The sequence below is a fragment of the Gekko japonicus genome, unplaced genomic scaffold (assembly GCF_001447785.1).
Source record: "Gekko japonicus isolate JY-2015 unplaced genomic scaffold, Gekko_japonicus_V1.1 scaffold1540, whole genome shotgun sequence".
In the NCBI taxonomy this organism is placed as follows: Eukaryota; Metazoa; Chordata; class Lepidosauria; order Squamata; family Gekkonidae; genus Gekko; species Gekko japonicus.
This window is the reverse complement of record NW_015169220.1, coordinates 114,553-135,132: the sequence shown is the minus strand read 5'-3', so window position 1 is coordinate 135,132 and position 20,580 is coordinate 114,553. Positions and strand designations below refer to the sequence as shown.

The 20,580-nt window shown below is 41.7% G+C and overlaps 1 protein-coding gene across 1 annotated transcript; it reads left to right on the top strand.

Annotated features, from left to right (window-relative positions):
- Nucleotides 1-921: 921 nt before the first annotated feature.
- FAM177A1 (family with sequence similarity 177 member A1) lies at nucleotides 922-19,361 on the top strand. Its single transcript, XM_015416405.1, has 5 exons — nucleotides 922-1,129; nucleotides 7,546-7,725; nucleotides 12,907-12,973; nucleotides 16,186-16,283; nucleotides 17,182-19,361. Exons 1-5 carry the CDS (start codon nucleotides 1,049-1,051, stop codon nucleotides 17,392-17,394), a joined length of 639 nt encoding a protein of 212 aa, XP_015271891.1. The 5' UTR covers nucleotides 922-1,048; the 3' UTR covers nucleotides 17,395-19,361.
- The last annotated feature ends 1,219 nt before the right edge of the window (nucleotides 19,362-20,580 follow it).

The window sequence follows — 20,580 nt, the reverse complement described above, 5'->3', positions numbered from 1 at the left end:
TTGCCATTTTCCCACAATAAAAGTGTTCATCTGAAGAAACAGGTTGGATTACCTGCATAATGAGTGATCAAAGACTGCAAGAAAAATCACATCACTTATGAAGAGCTGAGGCCACACATGCATTTAATGAAGCAGACTATTGCGAAGGTGCAGTATTTTTGTAAAAGGTCTGTTAACTAGTTTCAAGTTTAAAACCTATTCATAATTACCTGGAAATAAGCACCACGGAACGTTGTGGCACTTACTTTTGAGTAGACATGCACAGGATTTCATGTCTACTTAGAGCAACCCCATAGGGTTTTCAAGGCAAGGGACTTACAGGGATCAACGCAGCTGTGAAGTGTATCAAGCAATGTAGCTGGCGCACAGGTGTAACATACAACTAAGATCAAAGGGTGTAACCATTTAATTCCTCGCCAGCGGGGCCCCCCCCCCCGCCGAAGACGAGTCAGTTCTTGAGACTTCCTCCAAAACCCCTCATATCGCACAAGGTTTCCCCCGCTGGGGAAGGATTCCGCTAGGATGGACAATACACTTTGTCCCAATGAACCCTGGGAATCGTAGTTTACTCGACCCCTAATCCCCGTTCTCAGAATGACCAATACTTGGGGTCCTCTGAGACGAAGCAACAAATATTGAATCCATTTAAAGTCTATAGTCTAGCAGGCTGAGTCCTGCCCACAAACCCTCGTATAAACTGACACCCGAGAACGGGCACCTCCTCCTTGAACCCAAGCCCAGCAAGAAGCTAGGCAGCACCAGAGCCACCTGCCCGGAGCCGGCGAGGCTCGTCTGCAAGGCGCCAGGGAAGCCGCCGGGCGTTGCTGCTGTGACGGGCCTCCGTCGTTCCCTTCTCTGCCTCTAGGGGGCCGCAGTGCACAGGTCCTGCCTGGTATCCGAGCAACACTGAGGCGGGGCGTGAGTGGCGGGGCGGCCTTTCTGTATGAGCTCACTTCCCAGGCCCTCCGCCTGCGAGGAGGGTGCGGGCCTGCTATGTCCGTCGCAGGCAGGCGCTGCTAGTTTCCCCTCCGGTTGAGTAGCGGGGAGTATGGAGCAGGGGCTGTCCGCTATTACCCTGTACTGCGCACCAGCTGCCACCGCCGCCACCTGCGCCATGGACCAGGAGCAGGTGAGTCCCTCGCGCCGGTTCTTGCCTGAGCCTCTCAGGAGGTGAGCTTGGCTGGTCTCCTCCTGCTGCATCCAAGCGAGTCTTTCGGCTGTGCCGTCTCTGCCCCAGCCGGCCGGCCCTGTCTAGGGAGGGACCCCGGCCGTCCCTTGCCTGGTGAAAGGGGGGGTGGGGGGGCGTTCCGCTGTGCGTGTTTTGTCTTTGCCACTTTATTGCCGTTTGTGGTCTCTGCTGCTGCGTTTGTACTCCTCTGAGGTTCTCTGCCTGTTCCTCTAACAGCGCGATCCTGAGTAGAGAGAGACCCTTTGGTTTCCATGGCCCTTACAAAGGTGTGGCGCTAATGACGATTGCACTGTAAGCGATCTTGCCTATATGCTGTTGTTTAAACAGCTAGATTCGATACGTTTTGACCCTTAGAAGCTCATACCCCGAAAATCTTGGTGTCGAAGGTGCTACCGGTCGCGAATCTAGCTGTTGCAGACCAACACGGCTACCATTTGAAACTATCTGTTGTTTACAGTATTCCTTAAAACCTGTTATTCTCCCCGACACCCACCTACCCACCCACCTACATGTCCATATGAAGTGTGTGTGTTGTCTGGCTTTCCTTCTTGTGTAGAGTTGGGGTTCTAAAAGCAGGTTCACAACATAAGGGGGAAACCCCATTCTCCTACTGTTTCTTTGCATTTCTTACTAGCCCATAATTCCCAATGGCTGTTGAGTCAGGGAAGAGATCCCTACTACTGTAGAATAATTAACTTTAGCTGTGTGTGCGCTTCGAAGTGATTCAACCTCTTTACAGTTTGGACAGAGTTTTATGGCAACACTGCTGGTAATTCTTTTGACCCCTCACCTGTTGGACTGGGCACCTCTCTTCAAAGGAAGAAGGTGCCCCATGGAAGTTATGGCATGGTTGATCTGAGTTTGAACAATGGAACAGTGTAAGCTCAAATTGCAGTTACCAGTAGTGTAATTATTTTATTCTTTAACCAGTGAAACTTCTTCATTTTGTGGGATAGTTCTCATGAATAGATTTGTGCTTCTTGCCCAACAGAATAGCTAGGCCATTGGATAAGGAAATGTTAATCCAGTAGGAAGTTGTGAATGTTTGCCTTGTATGCTATTCATTCTTTTCACAAATTCTGGGGTGGAGGCCTATTTCACAATACCCTATCACTCAGAAATGTCAGTATTGATAATTTAAAGTTTTACATCAGCGTTTTGTGCAAGTAAGCACATCAGTGGCCCAGTTTTTCATGTAAATATGAATCAATTTACAGATGCCATTTATTTAGTCTTATCATTATGCATATGGGCTTCCTTTGATATCATGTTTCCACATCACATGTATGTATGTGATCTGTCTTGATTTCTTTCGGCTCATCTTGTAAGCAAATACCTGTAACAATCAGTCTGTTCAATATTAAATGATGAAGGCAGGTTTTACTTTCAACTAATTGTGAACACTTGGCAGGGGAGGGGTATTGATATACAGCTGTCCTACGACATGTAAGTCTTTTAAAAAGGCTTCTAAAGCCGACAGTAGTTTATGTCAGCTGACCCGTCATAGGTTGTTATATTGACCAGAGAGCTTTAAATGTTCTTGCCCCCAGGAACTTTGGCAAATGTGTAATAATATAAATGTTTACGTTACAATTGTGAAGAGGGAGAAACATGAAATTGTAAGTACAGAAATGGGAAAAGAAAGTTAAATTGGTATTATGCAGTTTAACTTGCACTCCCTTGCACTAGGAGCAGACACAGGGGTCCCACATTTGTAATTTTTTTGAAATTTGTCTGTTACCATGCTGTGTAATGCTTGAGAGGCTACTGTTGTAAGATATTTGTAGAGGAAAATTGTTTTGTATTCTTCTGACTTCTGGTTCCAAAAGAACTGTAGATTTTCTGGGTAATGTTCATTCAGAGTTGTTATAACAAATGATTAAAACATAAAGGTCTCTATCCTTGAAAAACCCACCCACTCTGGTATAAAACAGTGGATTGGGGGAGAATGTTAATGGAGCAGGTTTGCTAGTATTAAAAACTCATGTAAACTTTTCTAGAAAGCTAGTAAATTAAATATATTTTATAGTAAATTCAAATGATTTCACTGTTGACTTGGCTTATATAGATTTATACTTCAGGGCCTCCTAAGAATATAACTCCAAAGCCACAAACAAAATAAGAACTAACTACAACTCCTCTTTATTTAACTTTGTTACAATTTCAGGAGTATTCTCTGTACTATAAATGTAAACTTTAGAATAAGGGATAAGTAAGAGTTAGGATAAATTTGTGGCCTATAACTTCCAGTAAACCATAGCAAATTTCTGTATTGCCTTAATTTTAACTTATTTGCTTACTTGAATTTATGCTTCATACTGTCTGGCAAGTAAAGGTTTCCTTCACAAAGCTAGTCAAATCCAATTCTAGGGGGTGGTGCTCATCTCCGTTTCCAAGCCGAAGAGCCCGCGCTGTCTGAAGACGTTTCTGTGGTCATGTGGCTGGCATGACTAAACACCAAGGTGCACCTTCCCACTGAAGCAGTACCTATTTATCTACTTGCAATTTCTTGCTTTTGAACTGCTAGGTTGGCAGGAGCTGGGGCCAGAGATGGGAGCTCACTCCGTCACATGGCACTAGGGCCTCGAACTGCCGAGCTACAGACAGAGTGAGTGCAGGTAGTCTGCAGCTTCAGCGTCTTAACCTCTGAGCTTACAATATTTTAATATTTCCTTCTTGTTGACTTCTCCTATTCCCTTTTTAAGCTTTAGTATACCATCAACAGTTTTCTTTTTTAAAGAGAGAATATGCCATTGCACGTTTGTTGTTTTTCCCCATCCAGATAAATAATTTTATATATACTGTCCACGGTTTCAAAATGTATCTGTTTTTCATCCTGATTCCCCAAGGCTTTCACTTAAATCAAGGCCTAGGGTTGATTTTGAATCAATAATATTTCCTCCCTCCTAGGATGTTTGCTATTTAAAACATATTGGGGAGGAAGAACTGGACCCTATTGTGTGTAGTAAGGATGTCTTTCCATTGTGATATCTAGAGCACCAATATTTTATTTGATTGTATTATATTGTTTTATCCTGTTTTTATCTGTTTTAATGTTGGCATTCATGCCATCTTGTTAGCTGCCCTGAGCCTTTGGGGAGGGCGGGGTATAAATCTAATGAATAAATAAATAAAATAAATTGTTACTGACCAGCCTCACAAATACTGGGATTAGGAGAAAGGGCTTCCAGGTCCACAGTATGATTTTTAGGCAGTTTTTTGTTTTTAAATTATTTATTTATTCATGTAAATTTCTACCACACCCTCCCAGCCAAGACTGTTCAGGGCGGCTTACATAAGATCAACACATAGTTTACAATAAAACATAAAATATAAATTAAATTAAAACAATTCTAAACCATTTAGACCACATAGTATGGTAAAGTGCTAGTGATATAAATTTCATAATGGCTGCTGTTGTGGTCCACATAGGACTCCTTAAACAACTTAAATACATTAGAATACAGCCAAACTCTCTTCCTGTACAGTCAAGGTCTTCTCTGAAGTAGTCAGTGGCTAATATATTCATAGATATTCAATATGGTCCACACAGGACTCCTTAAAAACTAAGCCCCACCATGAAGAAAGCGTACCCAACATAATTCCATTTCTGTTGAGCACAGGGGTCATTTCCTGCGGGAGCGCACAGGAGCTGAGCTCTTGCAGTAAGGAGCCCAAGGGGTGGGCACATGTAACAAGCCCCGCCCCCTGCTCCCAACAGCCCTCAGACGGGCCACGAGGAGCAGGAAGCAGCCAGGTAAGTTGCAGAGCCCCCCCCCGTCCCGTCTTCAGGTACAAGCTCTCTCTCCTCTGTGATGGCAGATCTGCACGTTCTCCCCCCCCCCCAATAGCTAGCAATCCAAAACAGTCCAGTGGAGCCTGAGCGGTTGGTGTTGCCTTCTGACACACTTCTGGTGATGTCAGGGGGTGTAGCATATGCAAATAGGTTATGCTAATGAGTTATGCTAATGAGCCCCGGCACCTCTTTTCTACGAAACAACCTGTGGTTGAGCATATATTATATATTTGAAACTGCATAACACTGAATCAGATCACTGGATCACCTAGCTCAGTACTGACTACTTCAGCTGGCATTGGCTCTCCAAGGTGTCGTATAACAAGCACTGAGAGATACCTCCTCTACCTAGATCTCTTTGACTGGCAATATCAGGGACTGATATATGTCATGTCCTCTTCCACTGAGCCTCAGACCCTCCCAAACCCAGCTAAATTGGAGCCATTACTCCATGTTCTCTTCAGTTTTATCATAATATCTTTGTCTGTCTGTTTTGAATCTGGGACCTCTTGTGTAATAAACAGGAGCTGTTCCATTGTGCTACAATTCCATTATTGTGTTTTGCTTCACTGCCTTTGCAACTATTCACGTGTTTGTTGTTACTTGACCTTTTCCAGTTTTCTGTTTCTTCTGGCCACAGTAATTGCCCCAACGTAACAACGTTAAATTTAATGTTAAATAATTACAAGAAATTTAAGAGACAGTCTTTCAAGTGATTAATTTAAAATTTAATGTATAGCACAACTGACTTTCAGATGCAGAACTTGAATAGTCAGGGAAGGTTACATTAGGCATCCCAATCCTGTTCAGCCATGACAGGTAATGACACTCAGTGGCTCAGAGCTACCTGTGGCTCTTCTGAGCACTGTTCCCGAATATGTTACTTACTCCATGTTTCAGGAAAGTGGGCAAGGTCCTTGCCTGATGGGGCTTGTGGTTGTCAGGTGGTTTCCACCTTGAAACAGCCATCACCACAAGAGCTGGTAAGCTGCTAATGTCTCTGAGAAGCCAGCCTCATGGCAGGGATGGAAATTAATTTGGCTCTTTAGGTTGATGGTAATTGCAAATACAATTACTGTGGGCTGCAGAGCGAGTGCAGCTGGTATAAACAGTGGCCTCTTTGTACAACAAAGGCTAGAGGCAGGTTTGTGCTAGCTCTCCTGGGTCTGAATGCTGCTTTATGGGAATGCCGGCATCCTGGCCAGTTCTTTATATCTGGCAGTGCTGCAGAAGGGGCAAGTAATGTTGGTTCTAGTATGCAGTAGAGGTGCTAGGTAAAGCATTAATTACTCCTTATACCTTTAACCAGGGGTCATTTCGTAGAAAAAGAGGTGCAGGAGCTCATTAGAATAACTCATTAGCATAACTTATTTGCATATGCCACACCCCCTGACATCACCAGAAGTGTGTCAGAAGGCAACACCCACTGCTCAGGCTCCACTGGACTGTTTTGGATTGCTAACTATTGGGGGGGGGGAATGCGCAGATCTGCACTCACAGAGGAGGGAGAGCTTGTACCTGAAGGCAGGCCGGGGGGGCCTCTGCAATTTACCTGGCTGCTTTTTGCTCCTCATGGCCCAACTGAGGGCTGCTGGGAGCAGGGGCTTGTTGCATGTGCTCGCCCCCTGGGCTCCTTACTGCCGGAGCTCCGCTCCTGTGTGCTCCTGCAGGAAATGACCCCTGCCTTTAACACAACAGTATTCTGCTGCACTGACAAAACTGTGTGTCCTTTAAAACTCGGGTCTATCGGGGAACTGGATGCTTACATGTTTCTGTAATCCTGAGCTGTATTATTGTGGGCATTTTTTTTTTTTTTTTGTAATCAACTATTTTACTTTAGTGGAATATTTTCCCCCTTGAGTGAAAAGGAGATACAGGTAAGCCTCTTAGTGGTTTCATCGTATGCCAGTTGCCGCTTACTAAATAGCCTCTACCTTGTTATGAGCACAGAGAAAATGTTGCCTGTGATATGGATACGATGGTAATAGTGATATTTCTCTGCATTTGTTTAGAACCTGGATTGGGTATGACCTGTATGAAAATTATTTCAGTTGTGGGTTTAATTTGTAACTTTTTGCCTCTTCATAACATGATTCTGTAAATTTACATAGAAAATTTATATATCTTCTGCAGCTTGGGGCACCTTACAAATTAAAATGTAATACAACAGCCTAAAATCATTCAAATTAAAAAAACTGTTCAGATCCAAGTAAGAACATAAAACCGGCACAAATCATTTAGTGACCTAAAACAAGTCTTGTAAAATAGTTTTTATGCTAGACACAGAATGTGAAAGCAAAAGATCAACCCTTCAATTAAATTAATTAAAAAAAGAAAGTTTTGAAAATACAGTATTACACATTATCCACTTTCTATGGAAACTTTACCTTTTTAAAAATTTCTACTTTCAGGATGTGTTTGGTGGGAGATACCAATTTTAGAAGTTAAGAAAGATAATTTGTAATGAGTGTGAGAGATTCTGATTTCTTTGGAAAGTATTTCCCTTTTCTTTTTATTCTCTGCATATTTTTGCATTTGATAGTTGCTTTTTCTATTACAGTTGCATGCAAATGGCGATAGAGGTTTTGAGAATGTGGAACTTGGAGTCTTAGGAAAAAAGAAGAAAATTCCAAGACGGGTCATTCACTTTGCAAGTGGAGAAACCATGGAAGAATACAGCACAGATGAAGAGGAAGATGAGCAGCAGGAGAAAAAAGATCTCTTGCCTTCTGTTGATCCAGTAGGTTATTTCCCTTGATGATATGTGATCTGTTTCTCAGTTTGTAATCTGTTCTGATTTTGTTCTGTTTTAACAAGTAAACAGAAGCAGTTATCATTATATTATATAAGTGAGAACCCACAAGGAAATTGCAGGAGCAGCCATTGCATTCCCTCCTCTTTTGATCCCTCCCCTCTCCCCCACCTCTTCTTTCTCTCTCTTGTTCTTCTTCCCCCAATGCCTGTCTTTCTCTAGTTATCTGTCCCCTAACTCCTGCTGTTACTCTTTCTCTTTCTTTCTGCTTCCCCTATGCCTCCTGAAACACACATTCACTCACTCTTGGACCCCAAAGCCCCTGTATCTCTCTCTCACACACACTCTGTTGTTCATTTCTGTTTCTTTTTGTTTGAAGTTCTTAATTTTTTCTGCAAACCTGGGGGGATTCCCCAAGTTGGTTAAAAATCTTATTTTTCTGTGAATGGGCCCAATCTGTGGTTATTGAAAGAATTTTATATCCCACCCTGCCCATGAATCTGCCCATGAATCTTAGACAACCAACTATTCTCTCAGCCACAAACAGCAATATGGGGATGTTAATTTCAATCAGCATTAATTGAAATATTTATACCCTGCCATTCCTCTTGCCTCTGCTTTGCAAAATCACAGTAGGAATTACTGAGAGAATAGAATATTCATAAACACTTGAAATGTGCAATAAGTCCAGTGTTACTATTCATAAAAGTAGAGTTAGGTGACACACTCTGACTGTTAACATGTTGGTTATTCTATATTGAATCTAGATTTAGTTTTTCACTGGACATGTTTTCTGACTCTGTTAAACTTTTCTAGTGTTGATAGTGATTGCTGAGATGACAGTTTGGTTCTAGTGAGTAATTAAACTGGAGGGGGAAAAAACCCTTCTGGTGTGCAGAGAAAGGGATACTTGCTTTCCTTTGTAGTGTACTCTGTATCCTAACTGACAGCAGTACCACTATATGATGTGTGTGAAACTTCTCAGTTCTGCAAGATCGGAGTTTTGGATATAGAACTGCCCCAGAGAAGAGACAGTTACAGGGCTCTGTTTTTGTGATGCTTTTGTAAAAATATTTGAATTGCAGGAAGTTTATAGCAGTCAAACATAAAACTACCGTAGGACATAATCTTCAGGATCCTTCCAATACCCTTATGTATTTGTTTAATCAGTCTCAAGAAGAAAATATTTTACTGCATACAACCAATTTTGCCTTAGATGTGTTCTGAAATACAAGGCCACAGCTTGGCATCCCTCTGAATAGCGGTTCTCCCTGAAAACAGGGAGAGGTGCTGTTGCTCTACATTGTGATGTAAGGAAGGTAGAGAGACATATATATTGCTGTGCAACTATTTTCGGAGCACATGGAGAAAAATTGTGTCCCTCTTCATTTTTGCAGGAGACTTCATTAACATTTTAAAGCAGTGTACCAAAATTAAATGTACCAAAATTACATAGTGTAACAAACATTTTAATGAAGATATAAAATGAAATACCTAAAGACTTATCTTATGTTGTTACGGTCTTCTTTGAGAGGAGAAACTGTCTTTTAATAACATCATCTGGAGAAGGATTGCAGTTACCTAGGGTGTCTTCTATGCATCCCAGCAGTATAAATGGTTTGCAGAAAAATAGGATCCCCAACTTTCTTGGCAAAAGTATAAGATTTCTTTGCAGACAAATAGTCCGTTTTCTGATAACCCCCCAGTTGATAGTTCATTATTCCAGTTGTAAATATTAAAAGGCATATTGTACAGACTAGCATTGCTGCTTAAATTTGCTTTGGTAAACTTACACATTAATATTTCTAATGGACATTCAGAATGTTAATATTTTGGAGCTCAGCTGTTACCAGGGTTTTTTTACAGCACCTCTTCCAAGATGTGCAGAATTTATAGTAAAATGTTTTAGTTCTTATCAGTACTCTGATTTTCAGTATAAATGCAGGTTTACTCCAGTATTCACAGTATTTGAAGCACGTACTAACCCATATCTATTTGTCGCTGTGGTCTTGTGTATCTCTTGTATTGCTGTCCTTTTTTCCTACTTATGTAGATTTGTGATCAGTCCTTCTTAATAGTAGTGCTGTAATAGAGAACAACCAAGGCTATGAGCTAAAGACTGGTGCATTTGGTGTCCTGTAATAAATCTAGATTTCCATTAATGGACCTTTAGATACTCCACACTTGGGGTGGGGGAGGTTTAAGTTATGTTCTGTTTCAGAAATTTCCCTGCAGACATGACGTGAATATTGGACCTCTGCAGTAATCTTATTAATTAAAAATAGTGCAAATTATGTCCAGAGCAGTACAATATAGTGAAAACCAGCTTTTTAGCCAGTTTTGGCTCCCAAAGCAGCTTAGTTCAAATAGACTAAAAAGGTATACATAACATATTATTCCTGGTGGAGGGAGGTGGGGATTTTTGCACTAAAAGAACTTCAAGGTTTGTTTTGTTGTATTTTTGTATTATTCTTGCTGTAGCTTGCAAACAATAAAAGCAAATTTCTTACAATAACATGGCATTTGATACTGCATACTTGCATAGCAGTGCTTTTTGGTTATACTAGTTCACATTTTGTCTGCTTTCACTGCTGAAAGATCCAGATAGATTCATATCTGTTAATGGAGTCTAAATATTAGACTTATTGTCTAGATTTCTGGCCACCCCGGTGTACACGTACATAGAGCTTGTCATATTATTTTAACGTAAGAAGCACGGTACATACTGGTATCTTGGTACTGTGGCTACTTGTTTGCTGGCCGTTTGGCTAAATCATTTGGTCTGTTCAGTGTTAATGGTTGCTGCTTTAAAAATTGAACTTTGACACATAGATTTCTAAAAGTCTGTTTCTTCTCACTTGTAACATCTGTTCCAGATCTCTTTAAGGCTGAACAAGCACAAAAATTGTGGCCATTAAAGTAGTTTCCAACATTGTACTTAATTAACAGGCATGGAGTGCTTTTGTGCCGAAAGAGCAGTTATTTTTCCCCTCTTTTCTTGGCAGGAAATTTTTTTCTGCCAAGACTCACACACGGTCTGTCTCTTTGCTTCCTGAGCTCAGGTTTTCACATACCAAGTAAACATGCACGAACCTATTTGTGTGCAAGCCAGAGGAGTGTTCAGACTGGAGCCCTGACCTGGATAGCCCAGGCTAGCCCGATCTTGTCAGATCTCGGAAGCTAAGCAGGATCGGCCTTGGCAGGTATTTGGAAGGGCCACCTCCAAGGAATACCAAAGTCATGACACAGAGGCAGGCAATGGCAAACCACCTCTGAAACATCTCTTGCCTTAAAAACAAGTCTCGCTCGCTACCTAATGGTGCATAATGCTAAAAGAGCTAGAACTTCTGTCTGCCAGACAAGCTTAGGATCTCCTGGCTATTCTACACACAAGGCCATGCAATAATTAATTAGTTCAGACTGTATGTGTTATTTCCGAATGTATTATTTGTATTTATTATTCATATCCCACCTTTCTCACTGAGACTCAAGGCAGATTACACAGTGTAAGTCAGTACAATGAATAGGATGAAGAGATATCGAATAAACAGTGTAATAGGACTAGGGTTGCAGAAATCTTAAACATGTGGGGGCCTTCCTGACCTCCTCAGACACACCATTCCATAGGGCAGGGGTGGCCAAACTTGCTTAACAGAACAGTCACATAAAATAAAATGAGATGTTTGAAAGCCGCCAGACATGAACAAATATTACACACATGTTTTTATTGAAAATATGCAAATTTGCTTTTTATTAGCATTAAATTAGACTATGTGAAAGATCCACATGCAGCTCCTGAGTTTGGCCACCCCACCATAGGGTGAGGACTACTGCAGAGAATGCATGTGTATGGGCATATTGATCTTGTCCATTTGCATGGGGACACCTATACAAGGCACTGTTCAGATGAGCGAATTTGTATGGTGGGGCATAGGAGGATAGGCAGTCCTGCACTTATGATAAGGGTCCAAGGTCACAAAGGGCTTTCTCTGTGATGGCCAGTACCTTAAATTGAACATGGTAACTAATGGGTAGCCAATGGAGTGACTGCAGGATGTGAGTAGTTTGAGTAACACAAGCTTTAGGTTGAATTCATTGGATAGTATTGAACAAAGCACCAGTAGAATGGGCTTGGAAACTTAGATTTTCCCCAGCGGTCCTCTTTTATTCCTGGGGAAATTATGCCTGGAATCTCATGACTTGAGTGGACAAAAAGCTTCATGGGTTGTGGGAACTTTCATAGCTCTTTGTTCATTTGGTTCAAAAGGAACTGTTGAGGAAGGGGAATGCAATGAAAAACTGCACGTGTTCAGCTGGTGGTTAGTTGGCTACAATAATGCATGTTCATTATTTCAAGCACAGGTGTTTGCAGTCCTGCATAGGAGGTAGTTCTGTACCTGTGGAGCACATACTGAAGTTGGCATGTGGGTGCTGTGGTCAACAGTGCACTCAAGATGTTTTGGGACTTTGGGATAAGTCATAAGAAATTTAGAAACCAATTTCATTCTTAATGCTCCTCAAGCTGTTGGGAGTGTTTTTCTTAATTATCTTACAGTTTTCTGTTTTTGTGGAGCACCTGCCTTTTGTACTTTCATCATCTGGGGAGAAAGATGTCTCATGTTGTGATTCACAGTTCTACAAATCAAAAACTATATAAGCCATGCCAGGAATATCAGCAATGGGTATATCTAGCAGTTCTCTGATAAGGATACCTTTGGCTATGTTTATGTGTGTTTTCTATGTTTTCTGAGTACCTCTAGTGCCTCTATGAATTATTATTTTATTTTGTTCATTTTTTGTCCCAGCCCCCCCTCCAAGGAGCTCAGGATGGCTTATATTGTTCTCCTTGCCTCTGTTTTATCCTCACACAACCACCTACCATCCCTGTGTGGTAGGTTAGACTGAGAGAGGGTGACTGGTCTGAGGTCACCCACTGACCTTCCATGGCAGAATGAGGATTCGGACTTGGGTCTCCCAGATCTAAGTCTGACACTCCATGCAGTATATTCTGCTGAGTTCAAGTATAAACATGGTGCATTGAGTGGAGAGGATTCTAGAACTTCATTCCTGCCTGACTACTCAGTCCTGTTGCACATTGTCAGAGGATGTATTTTATATTGTCAAATGTATAGCATAAATAAACAGTTAAATGTTTTACTTTTTTTGCAGGCATCACTTACATGGGGGCCTTACTTATGGTTTCATATGTTAAGAGTTGCCACATCAACACTCTCAGGTATTCATTTATTTCGTTTGTATATTGAGACCAGGGGTCCCCAACCTTGTTGAGCCCCTGGGCACCTTTGGAATTCTGAGACAAGGTGGTGGGCACAACCACAAACTGGCTGCCATGGGAGGTGGAACCAACCACAAGATGGTTACCATGAGAGATGGTGCCGCATACCCTCAGAGAAAGTCCAACTATATGGGTGATTTTAAAAATACACTGGGGAAAAGGAGTGAGAGACAGATTTAAAACCAACAGTGTAGTGGCAGCTGCCACCGAACCAACATTATTTTAATCTGTCAGATTTTCAGTGGCCAATCAGAAGCTGTGCTGCAAAAGAGCCCCATTTGGCCCCACCCACTTTCTGAAAACACTTGGCTGATGCCAGGTAAGGTGCCAGTAGGCACCATGTTGGGGACCCCAGATTTAACCATTTAAACATTGTGTCAAGTCAAATTTCATGAAGTGATGAATGTATATGAGTGTGTGTGTGTGTGTGGTGGTTTTATTTCATTTTTCCGTCCCTTTTAATGGATGTTGACATGCAAAAAGCTCCAGTCACATTTCATTCCTAAGCATCAGAAAGAAATAGAGGGGTGGCAGCTCCCATTTCTGCAAAGTAATGCAGCTTACTTAGGGGCTGGTCCACTTGTGATGCTTTCCTTTGGAAGCCCCATTGTTGCTGAGGCTGCCAGTGTGGCTCAGTGGCCAGGGGGCTTTCAAATGATGAGTTTCCCTATGTTTTTCCCTTCCCCGGTCCCTGTAGTGCCCAAACCTCCCACCACCACTAGGTTTTTTTTTTTTGAGGTTTTTAAACTTGTAATTGACACAGTGATACCTTGTTATATAGCTATGTTAATTTTAGAAAATCCTTAAAAAGCTCTGTGGTGGCACAGGGAAGGGTAAATGGCTGCTGCAGGGACTGGGGTAGAGAAAATGGCTGACATGTGGGATAAGAGAATCCAGACTTGCCTGTCTATCTGGCATCAATCCAGGCTTTGCTGAGATCTTTTCCAAAACTTTGAAGCAAAATAGGTTGTGAAAACCTACAGTGTGCAGGAATGTACTTTGATGCTTTGTGAAAGCAGGGAAAACCTCACTTTGCAACAGCATCTGGGCACCAAGTGGTTGTGCAGTCCCAGTTTGCGAAGTTCAGTGCCTACACTTCAACATAACCTAGTATGTTATAACATAACCCTCTTTCCAGTAAATAGGACAGGTGGGCTCCCATTCTAGCTGTATCTGAAGAAGTGAGCAGTGACTCACAAAAGCTCATACCCTGCCACATATTTTGTTAGTCTTTAAGGTGCTACTGGACTGTTTTGCTCTTTTCTACTACATAACCTAGTACAGTGATACTCAGAGGCTTGAAAGCAGCGTGTGCCTCTTTGACATGCACCATTCCCAAATATGGCACCTGCCCCATGGTTCAGGAAAATGGGCAAGGGTGTGGCCCAGTGGGGCTTGGTGTTGTAAGGTGCTTCCCACTTTGAGACAGCAGCTGCTGGAGGGTTTGGAGGATGGGTGAGTTGCAAGCCCTGTGCTATGGACAGAAGTAAAGGGCTTGGAATATCATGTGGATACAAGCACAGTTTTATATAATTGTATGTGTATGTTAGGTAGGGTGGCATTTAGGGCATACGCTAGTTGTGTGACTCTTCTGGTTTAAGTTAATTGCGAATGAGGCTTTCTGCAAACCCCAGAATTAGTACCAATGATCCAGTACAAGTGGGCTGTATGTTACTCTGAATGATTGTTTCAGGTACAGCCTTTATTTTCTACATTTTTCTTCTAATTTTACAAGTCGGTTACAAGATTCAGCATTATTATACCAAACTAGATTTCCAGTCCTTCTTTTACCGCTACCTACTTTCCTTTTTTTAAAAAAAAATGCTTGTCATGCAAATCTTTTTGAGTTACAGGGGAGCTGCAGGAGAAAATATGCAAGGAACTGTGCAGAATTTATAGGTTAGAGAAGATTAAAGAGACTTCAGAATACTTCTCAAAAAGATGCAAGAGAACTGTGTAGTGTAAATGAATTTAATTTGTGGGAAGATAGACTGGATTTGATTTTAAAAGCTTTCATTATAAAGGCAAGTTAGCCTGGGGTGGTGGCGGCGGGGCTTTATAAGCATTACATCCTTGCAAACTATCCCTTAATTTGAACTGAGTCTGCATTACTTCCTCTGCCTGCACAGCACATAGGTCTGTCCCCATGGACTGTCTAAATAACTTACTGTGTTATAATGGTGTAGGTATTAAGAACATAAGAAGAGCCGTGCTAGATCAGACCCAGCAATCCATCTAGTCTCCTTTCATGCAGTAGTCAACCAGTTGCCTTGGGTGCATAGAGGACCAGATAGTCCCCTGATGTTTCTTCTAGCACTGGCATTCAGAGATTTACTGCCTCTGTGCTTTTGGTTAACATTATCATATAAAATGGAGCTAAGATGATCTGGTTCATTTGCAGTCTAAGAAACTGAGGGGTGACATGATTGAGGTTTATAAGATTATGCATGGGAAAGAGCAGGTAGAGAAAGAGGTACTTTTCTCCCTTTCTCACAATACAAGAACTCGTGGGCACTCCATGAAATTGCTGAGCGGTCGGGTTAGAACGGATAAAAGGAAGTACTTCTTCACCCAAAGAGTGATTAACACTTGGAATTCACTGCCACAGGAAGTGGTGGCGGCTACAAGCATGGACGGCTTCAAAAGGGAATTAGATAAGCATATGGAGCAGAGGTCCATCAGTGGCTATTAGCCACAAGGTATAGATAGGGACTCTGGGGCAAGTGATGCTCTGTCATCTTGGTGCTTGGGGGGGTCAACAGTGGGTGGGCTTCTAATGTCCTGGCCCCACTGGTGGACCTCCTGATGGCACCAGTATTTCTGGCCACTGTGTGATACAGAGTGTTGGACTGGATGGTCCTTTGGCCTGATCCAACATTGGCATCTCTTATGTTCTTAAACGTTTCGACAATGGAACATTTCTGAAGTAGTTTTTAAAATATACTTCTGTGGCAGCTCCCAGCCTGGACAGACCTCTCTCTCTCAGATGTGGTCCATTCTGGTTTAAATTAGTTTTCAAAAGGGAAATTGTAATCTAAAGAGGTAATAGCTTTGCAACAGTGACCCTTGTGTGTATGTGTTTAAGGTGTGATTTACTGCAGGAAATTGCACTCCTTAGTCTTGCTTAAATATTCATACATTTGTTTATTCAGTGTGTGACTTCCTTGGGGAAAAGATCGCCTCTGTCTTGGGAATCAGTACACCAAAATACCAGTACGCCATAGATGAATATTACAGGATGAAAAAAGAGGTGTGTGTCTCTGTACATTTTGTCAGTATTGGCATTGTCAACACGTTAGCCTGATATTTTAAATATGTATTTTAAAGTGGCATGTTTCAGCTTCTCCTCTCATTCTGCCACAGCACTAAGTTATGTTGACTATCCCCTTAGTCCCTTTGTCAGGATAAGTTTTTTTTTAATGGGGAACTTGGAGGAAAGTAATGCCAGGCAGGGTGTCTATAGGAGAAGCTACATTTATATATGCTTTTCGGTTTATTCTCCTTTGACAGTGTGTCTTACAGAAAAGACACTGCATTTTCTATTCAGCTCCTTTTGACTAAAGTAATCTCATCTTTCTTCGTCAGTATATTTATTTGAGTAACTTAGGTGTCAGCTGTTGTCTCTGTAATCTTCCTTTATTCTTTATTCTGTTTATATCCTGCTTTTCTCCCCATGGGAGACCAAAATTGGTTGAACAATCAAGAGAAAATATACAACAGAAGAACCAAGAAAAGGGGGCAGAGGCTTCTGAATGCCCAGCAGGCCTTCTCTCTCTGCTAGCTGACCTTCTACCCAGCTCAAGGCTCCAACTCTCAGGCTGAGCTGAAGCATAAGAGCCTTTGCTGGCATTTGCCTTTTGAGACACACGCAGCCCTTAAATCCTTGTGTGTGGAGAGCAGACTCAGAATGTTAGTATCAGCATCTTCCCCAGTTCCTCTTCTACCAGAATTTAGAAGAAATTGATTGGATATAATGACTTCTTTCAGTGTGGAGAAAGACTTATTTCAGTGGACTTGGGGTTAATATGACATTATGGGCACAAATAAAGTTAAAAGCACACATAGTTTTTAGGAATTGGACTTGATATGAATATTGTAGGAGAAACTGCAGTGAGTCCAGGTTTTACATTGTGTGGATTTTTTTAAAGGAGGAAGAGGAGGAAGAAGAGAACAAAATGTCTGAGGAAGCAGAAAGAAGGTATCAGGAGGCACAGAACCAGGTGCAGGAAGGGAATGCTATTCAGACTGATCAGCCAGAGGCTGCAACCTGTAATACTTTTGTCAATCTAAACTTTGAAACTGAAGGTGACTGCCCACCTGTTGTGGAAAGTAAACAGGACATCACTCCAGTGTCTGCTTAGAATGAAAAAACATTGCATAATAATTCCATGTTACTTAATTTGTCAAAGTTTGTAGGTCTGTCTTATGCATGTTCAGTGGGATGTAATTTATTTAAAAGTATGGGGGGGATTAATAATGTCTCTTCAGTCACCATCTGTCTAAAAAAGGCTAAGACGTTTTGCTTAACCTGTCTATTAGATTGTAACATGAAATTAATTTGGTCCTAAACTAACTTCTATCTATGCAGAACAAGTAAAATGTCTTTTTTTCTGAACATCTGGTGCCTTGTTGACAGGTGTGGACAGATAACTGTGCTTCTTTGTGTCTTCAGGTTGATTTTTTATTTGTAAATGAAACCTTGGTGGAAGACTGCTAGACTAAATAGAACTAACTCACAAGGCATCTTTGTGACTTAGTTTAATTACCACTATTGCATGTGTTTTCAGTCATACAGTTCATACCAACGTGGCTTTGTTTAGTACCTGTTAAACTGTTTTCTAGATGACTTTATCTTACAATTTTGTTGTCTTGTAAATGACTGCCCTATTATTGGTTTTCCTAAAGCATACTGTTACCACTTAGTAGAAAGAAATTTAATGTACAGTCAGCTGAATATGTAAATGCTGGCTTTATTAATTGTGCTGAGAAGAAAACTCAGCTGAGACTCCAGCATTCAAAAGCTTTGACAATTTATCTCTACTTTGTAAGATTCTGGAACAGGTGCTAAACTTGCTGAAAACTGGGAGTGAAAAGTGTTTTTTTTTAAGTATTCTTCATGATGCTGGGCTAAGGTCTGCTAAATTCGTTACTGGTGTTACACTTCTGCAGTACTCTTGCCTAAGCTTAAAAACCAGGCTAAATTGGTGATAGGAATTTATTTTTTTTGTATTTAAATAAGATCTATCTATTATGGCAATAGAGAGCAGTTTTCTAGTTGACAAGGTATTCTAGCTCTAGTACACGGAAACACTTTCTCCAAGACAATCCTTAACTAATTTTCACCAAACAGCCACAGGACAAATGTTTATAAGTATATACAGCAGGATGCAGAAGGCCTTCATAAAAAATTATGACTGAACTGTTTGTGTCCTGGCTTTCGGTGGGTGGACTGAACTTTTGTTTCTTTAAAACACACTTAATGAATTTTAATTTTGTCTTGAGTCCTTTTACTAAAAACCTATGCACTTGTATAAAACAAGAAGGGTTAGGAGGCAGCAGCACAACACACACCCATACTGTTCTTCAGTGCCTGGGAGAACCAAAAAGACATGTGGATAAATATGGAAAGGCAGAGAACACACAAAATTATTGTCATCGTTTTCAGGCAGGTGCTCAGAGGAGGAGTACTTTGAGAAGTTTTGCTTAATTTGAGAATGTTACAATAGCTTTAACTAAAGATAGCTGCAACTATTTTATTTAATTCTAAAGTTTGCATCCCTCTTTGACTAGAGAATCATGCTTGTTTCATGTCAGCCTTAAACTATATATGTCAAGTCTGTGTTTAATATCTTTGTAGAGTGACAAGCCTGAGGCATCACAGTTAAGAACTGAGTATTTTGATTGCCCAGATCTAGAATATTTAAGCTAGCCAAAATGTGCTTCCCACATGGAATGGAGATGGGCTCACTGTCATGGAATTACTCTAGTCAGCTGTGCCTTACCTTTAATATTTCTTTTGTGTATGCAAATGGTACAGAAGTGTTTCTTGTAAATGCATTAAAATTTTATATTTAATATAATTTTAAACAACCGTTGCTAAGAGTCATTCTTATAGTGCAGGCAAAATGCTGTTTGAAATACGCAGAGAATGATGTCGGAGTTGTTCTAAGCCAACAGATGACAGCACACAGTAGAGTCAAAAGGTATTTTACTTTTAACTGAGGGTAGTTGGTGGTTTTTCTGAAATGTTATATATTCACTATACCCATCCTTACAAATACTGTAGAAACCCAGGTATGACTCCAAGCCCTGTATATGTAAGATCTTGCAGCACTGAATAAATGAAAAGTTAATATAGTCATTATGAGTGTTTGGACTGACCATAACTGATTACTATGCCAGCCTCTTGACACTTGTGATTTCTTTCGAATTAAGCTGTAAGCTGCCTGACCTGGATGGCCCAGGCTAGCCTGACTTTGTCAGCACTCAGAAGCTAAGCAGGGTCCCATTGGTCCCCCAGTGGAGGGACCAGGATCCCAGTCCCCATTGTTGTCCAGGACTCAAGCTCAGGAGTGCGCGCTGGCCCCCGGTGGTGGTCAGCGGACACAACACAGGGTCAGCCCTGGTTAGTATTTGGATGGGAGAACACCAAGGGAAGTCCAGGGTTGCTATTCAGAGGCAGGTAACCACCTCCAAACATCTCCTGCCTGGAAAACCCCATGAATGTTGCCATAAATTGACTATAGCTTGATGCCACCTTCCACCACCACAGGCTGTATGCTTGGTAATTCAGTGAATTTATATCTCTGGTATTAGATACAAATAAGAGTTGCAGACTGCCTGTTTCTTGTAGGAGAAGCCAATCTTTGTGTAGCAACAGTTTAAGAGATAGAGAATTAGGTATTGTTCTAGACCACAACAATATTCAAGATACAGTTTGTCTTAACTGAAACGTAGCTTGCTACTCCCCCATTCAGGAAATAATTCAATAGACTTCCGGTTGATGGCGGCGCGCTAGCAGACTCACCTCCTGGACCTCCCGGGGGTGAAGCTGCGCTCCAGCAGAAGGAGGGGGTGTGCAGGATCGTCACCCCCCCCCAGGGACCCAGTTGAAGGGGCTCTGGCCATGGGACTTTTTAGAGGTTGCCTCTTCGCCGGCGCGATGCCAGGGAATTGAGGCGCTTCTCCGTCCTGACGGTTCTTCATGCTGTGAGACCGAATGGAACCAAGTGATACTGACCGGGGCAAGCGCAGGAGGTCGAGCGAAAGAAACAGAGCTAAAATGGGGTCTACGGACCAATTATGAACGTGAGTTCAACTAAAGCGATCGGTTAAAGTGAAAAGAAAGCTCCCCACCCACGCGGAACAGAAAGTGAGGCGAGCGGGGGAGGGACGGCTCCTATGAGCATAAACTTTTAAGCGAATTGGAGGGGGGGAGCAGAAGAGAAAGCAGTTATAACTGTTGAGAGAGACTTACCAAGGCGAGCTTGAGTGTTTAAGCGCATATTCAGAGACTTTTAAAACTTTTGCAAAAGTAAACAACCCAA

Coding starts and splice junctions, on each gene's coding strand:
- FAM177A1 (XM_015416405.1), top strand. CDS start 1,049: ATGGAGCAGGGGCTGTCCGCTATTACCCTGTACTGCGCACCAGCTGCC. Junction 1,130..7,545: donor GCGCCATGGACCAGGAGCAG/GTGAGTCCCTCG, acceptor TTTCTATTACAG/TTGCATGCAAATGGCGATAG. Junction 12,974..16,185: donor TGCCACATCAACACTCTCAG/GTATTCATTTAT, acceptor TTGTTTATTCAG/TGTGTGACTTCCTTGGGGAA.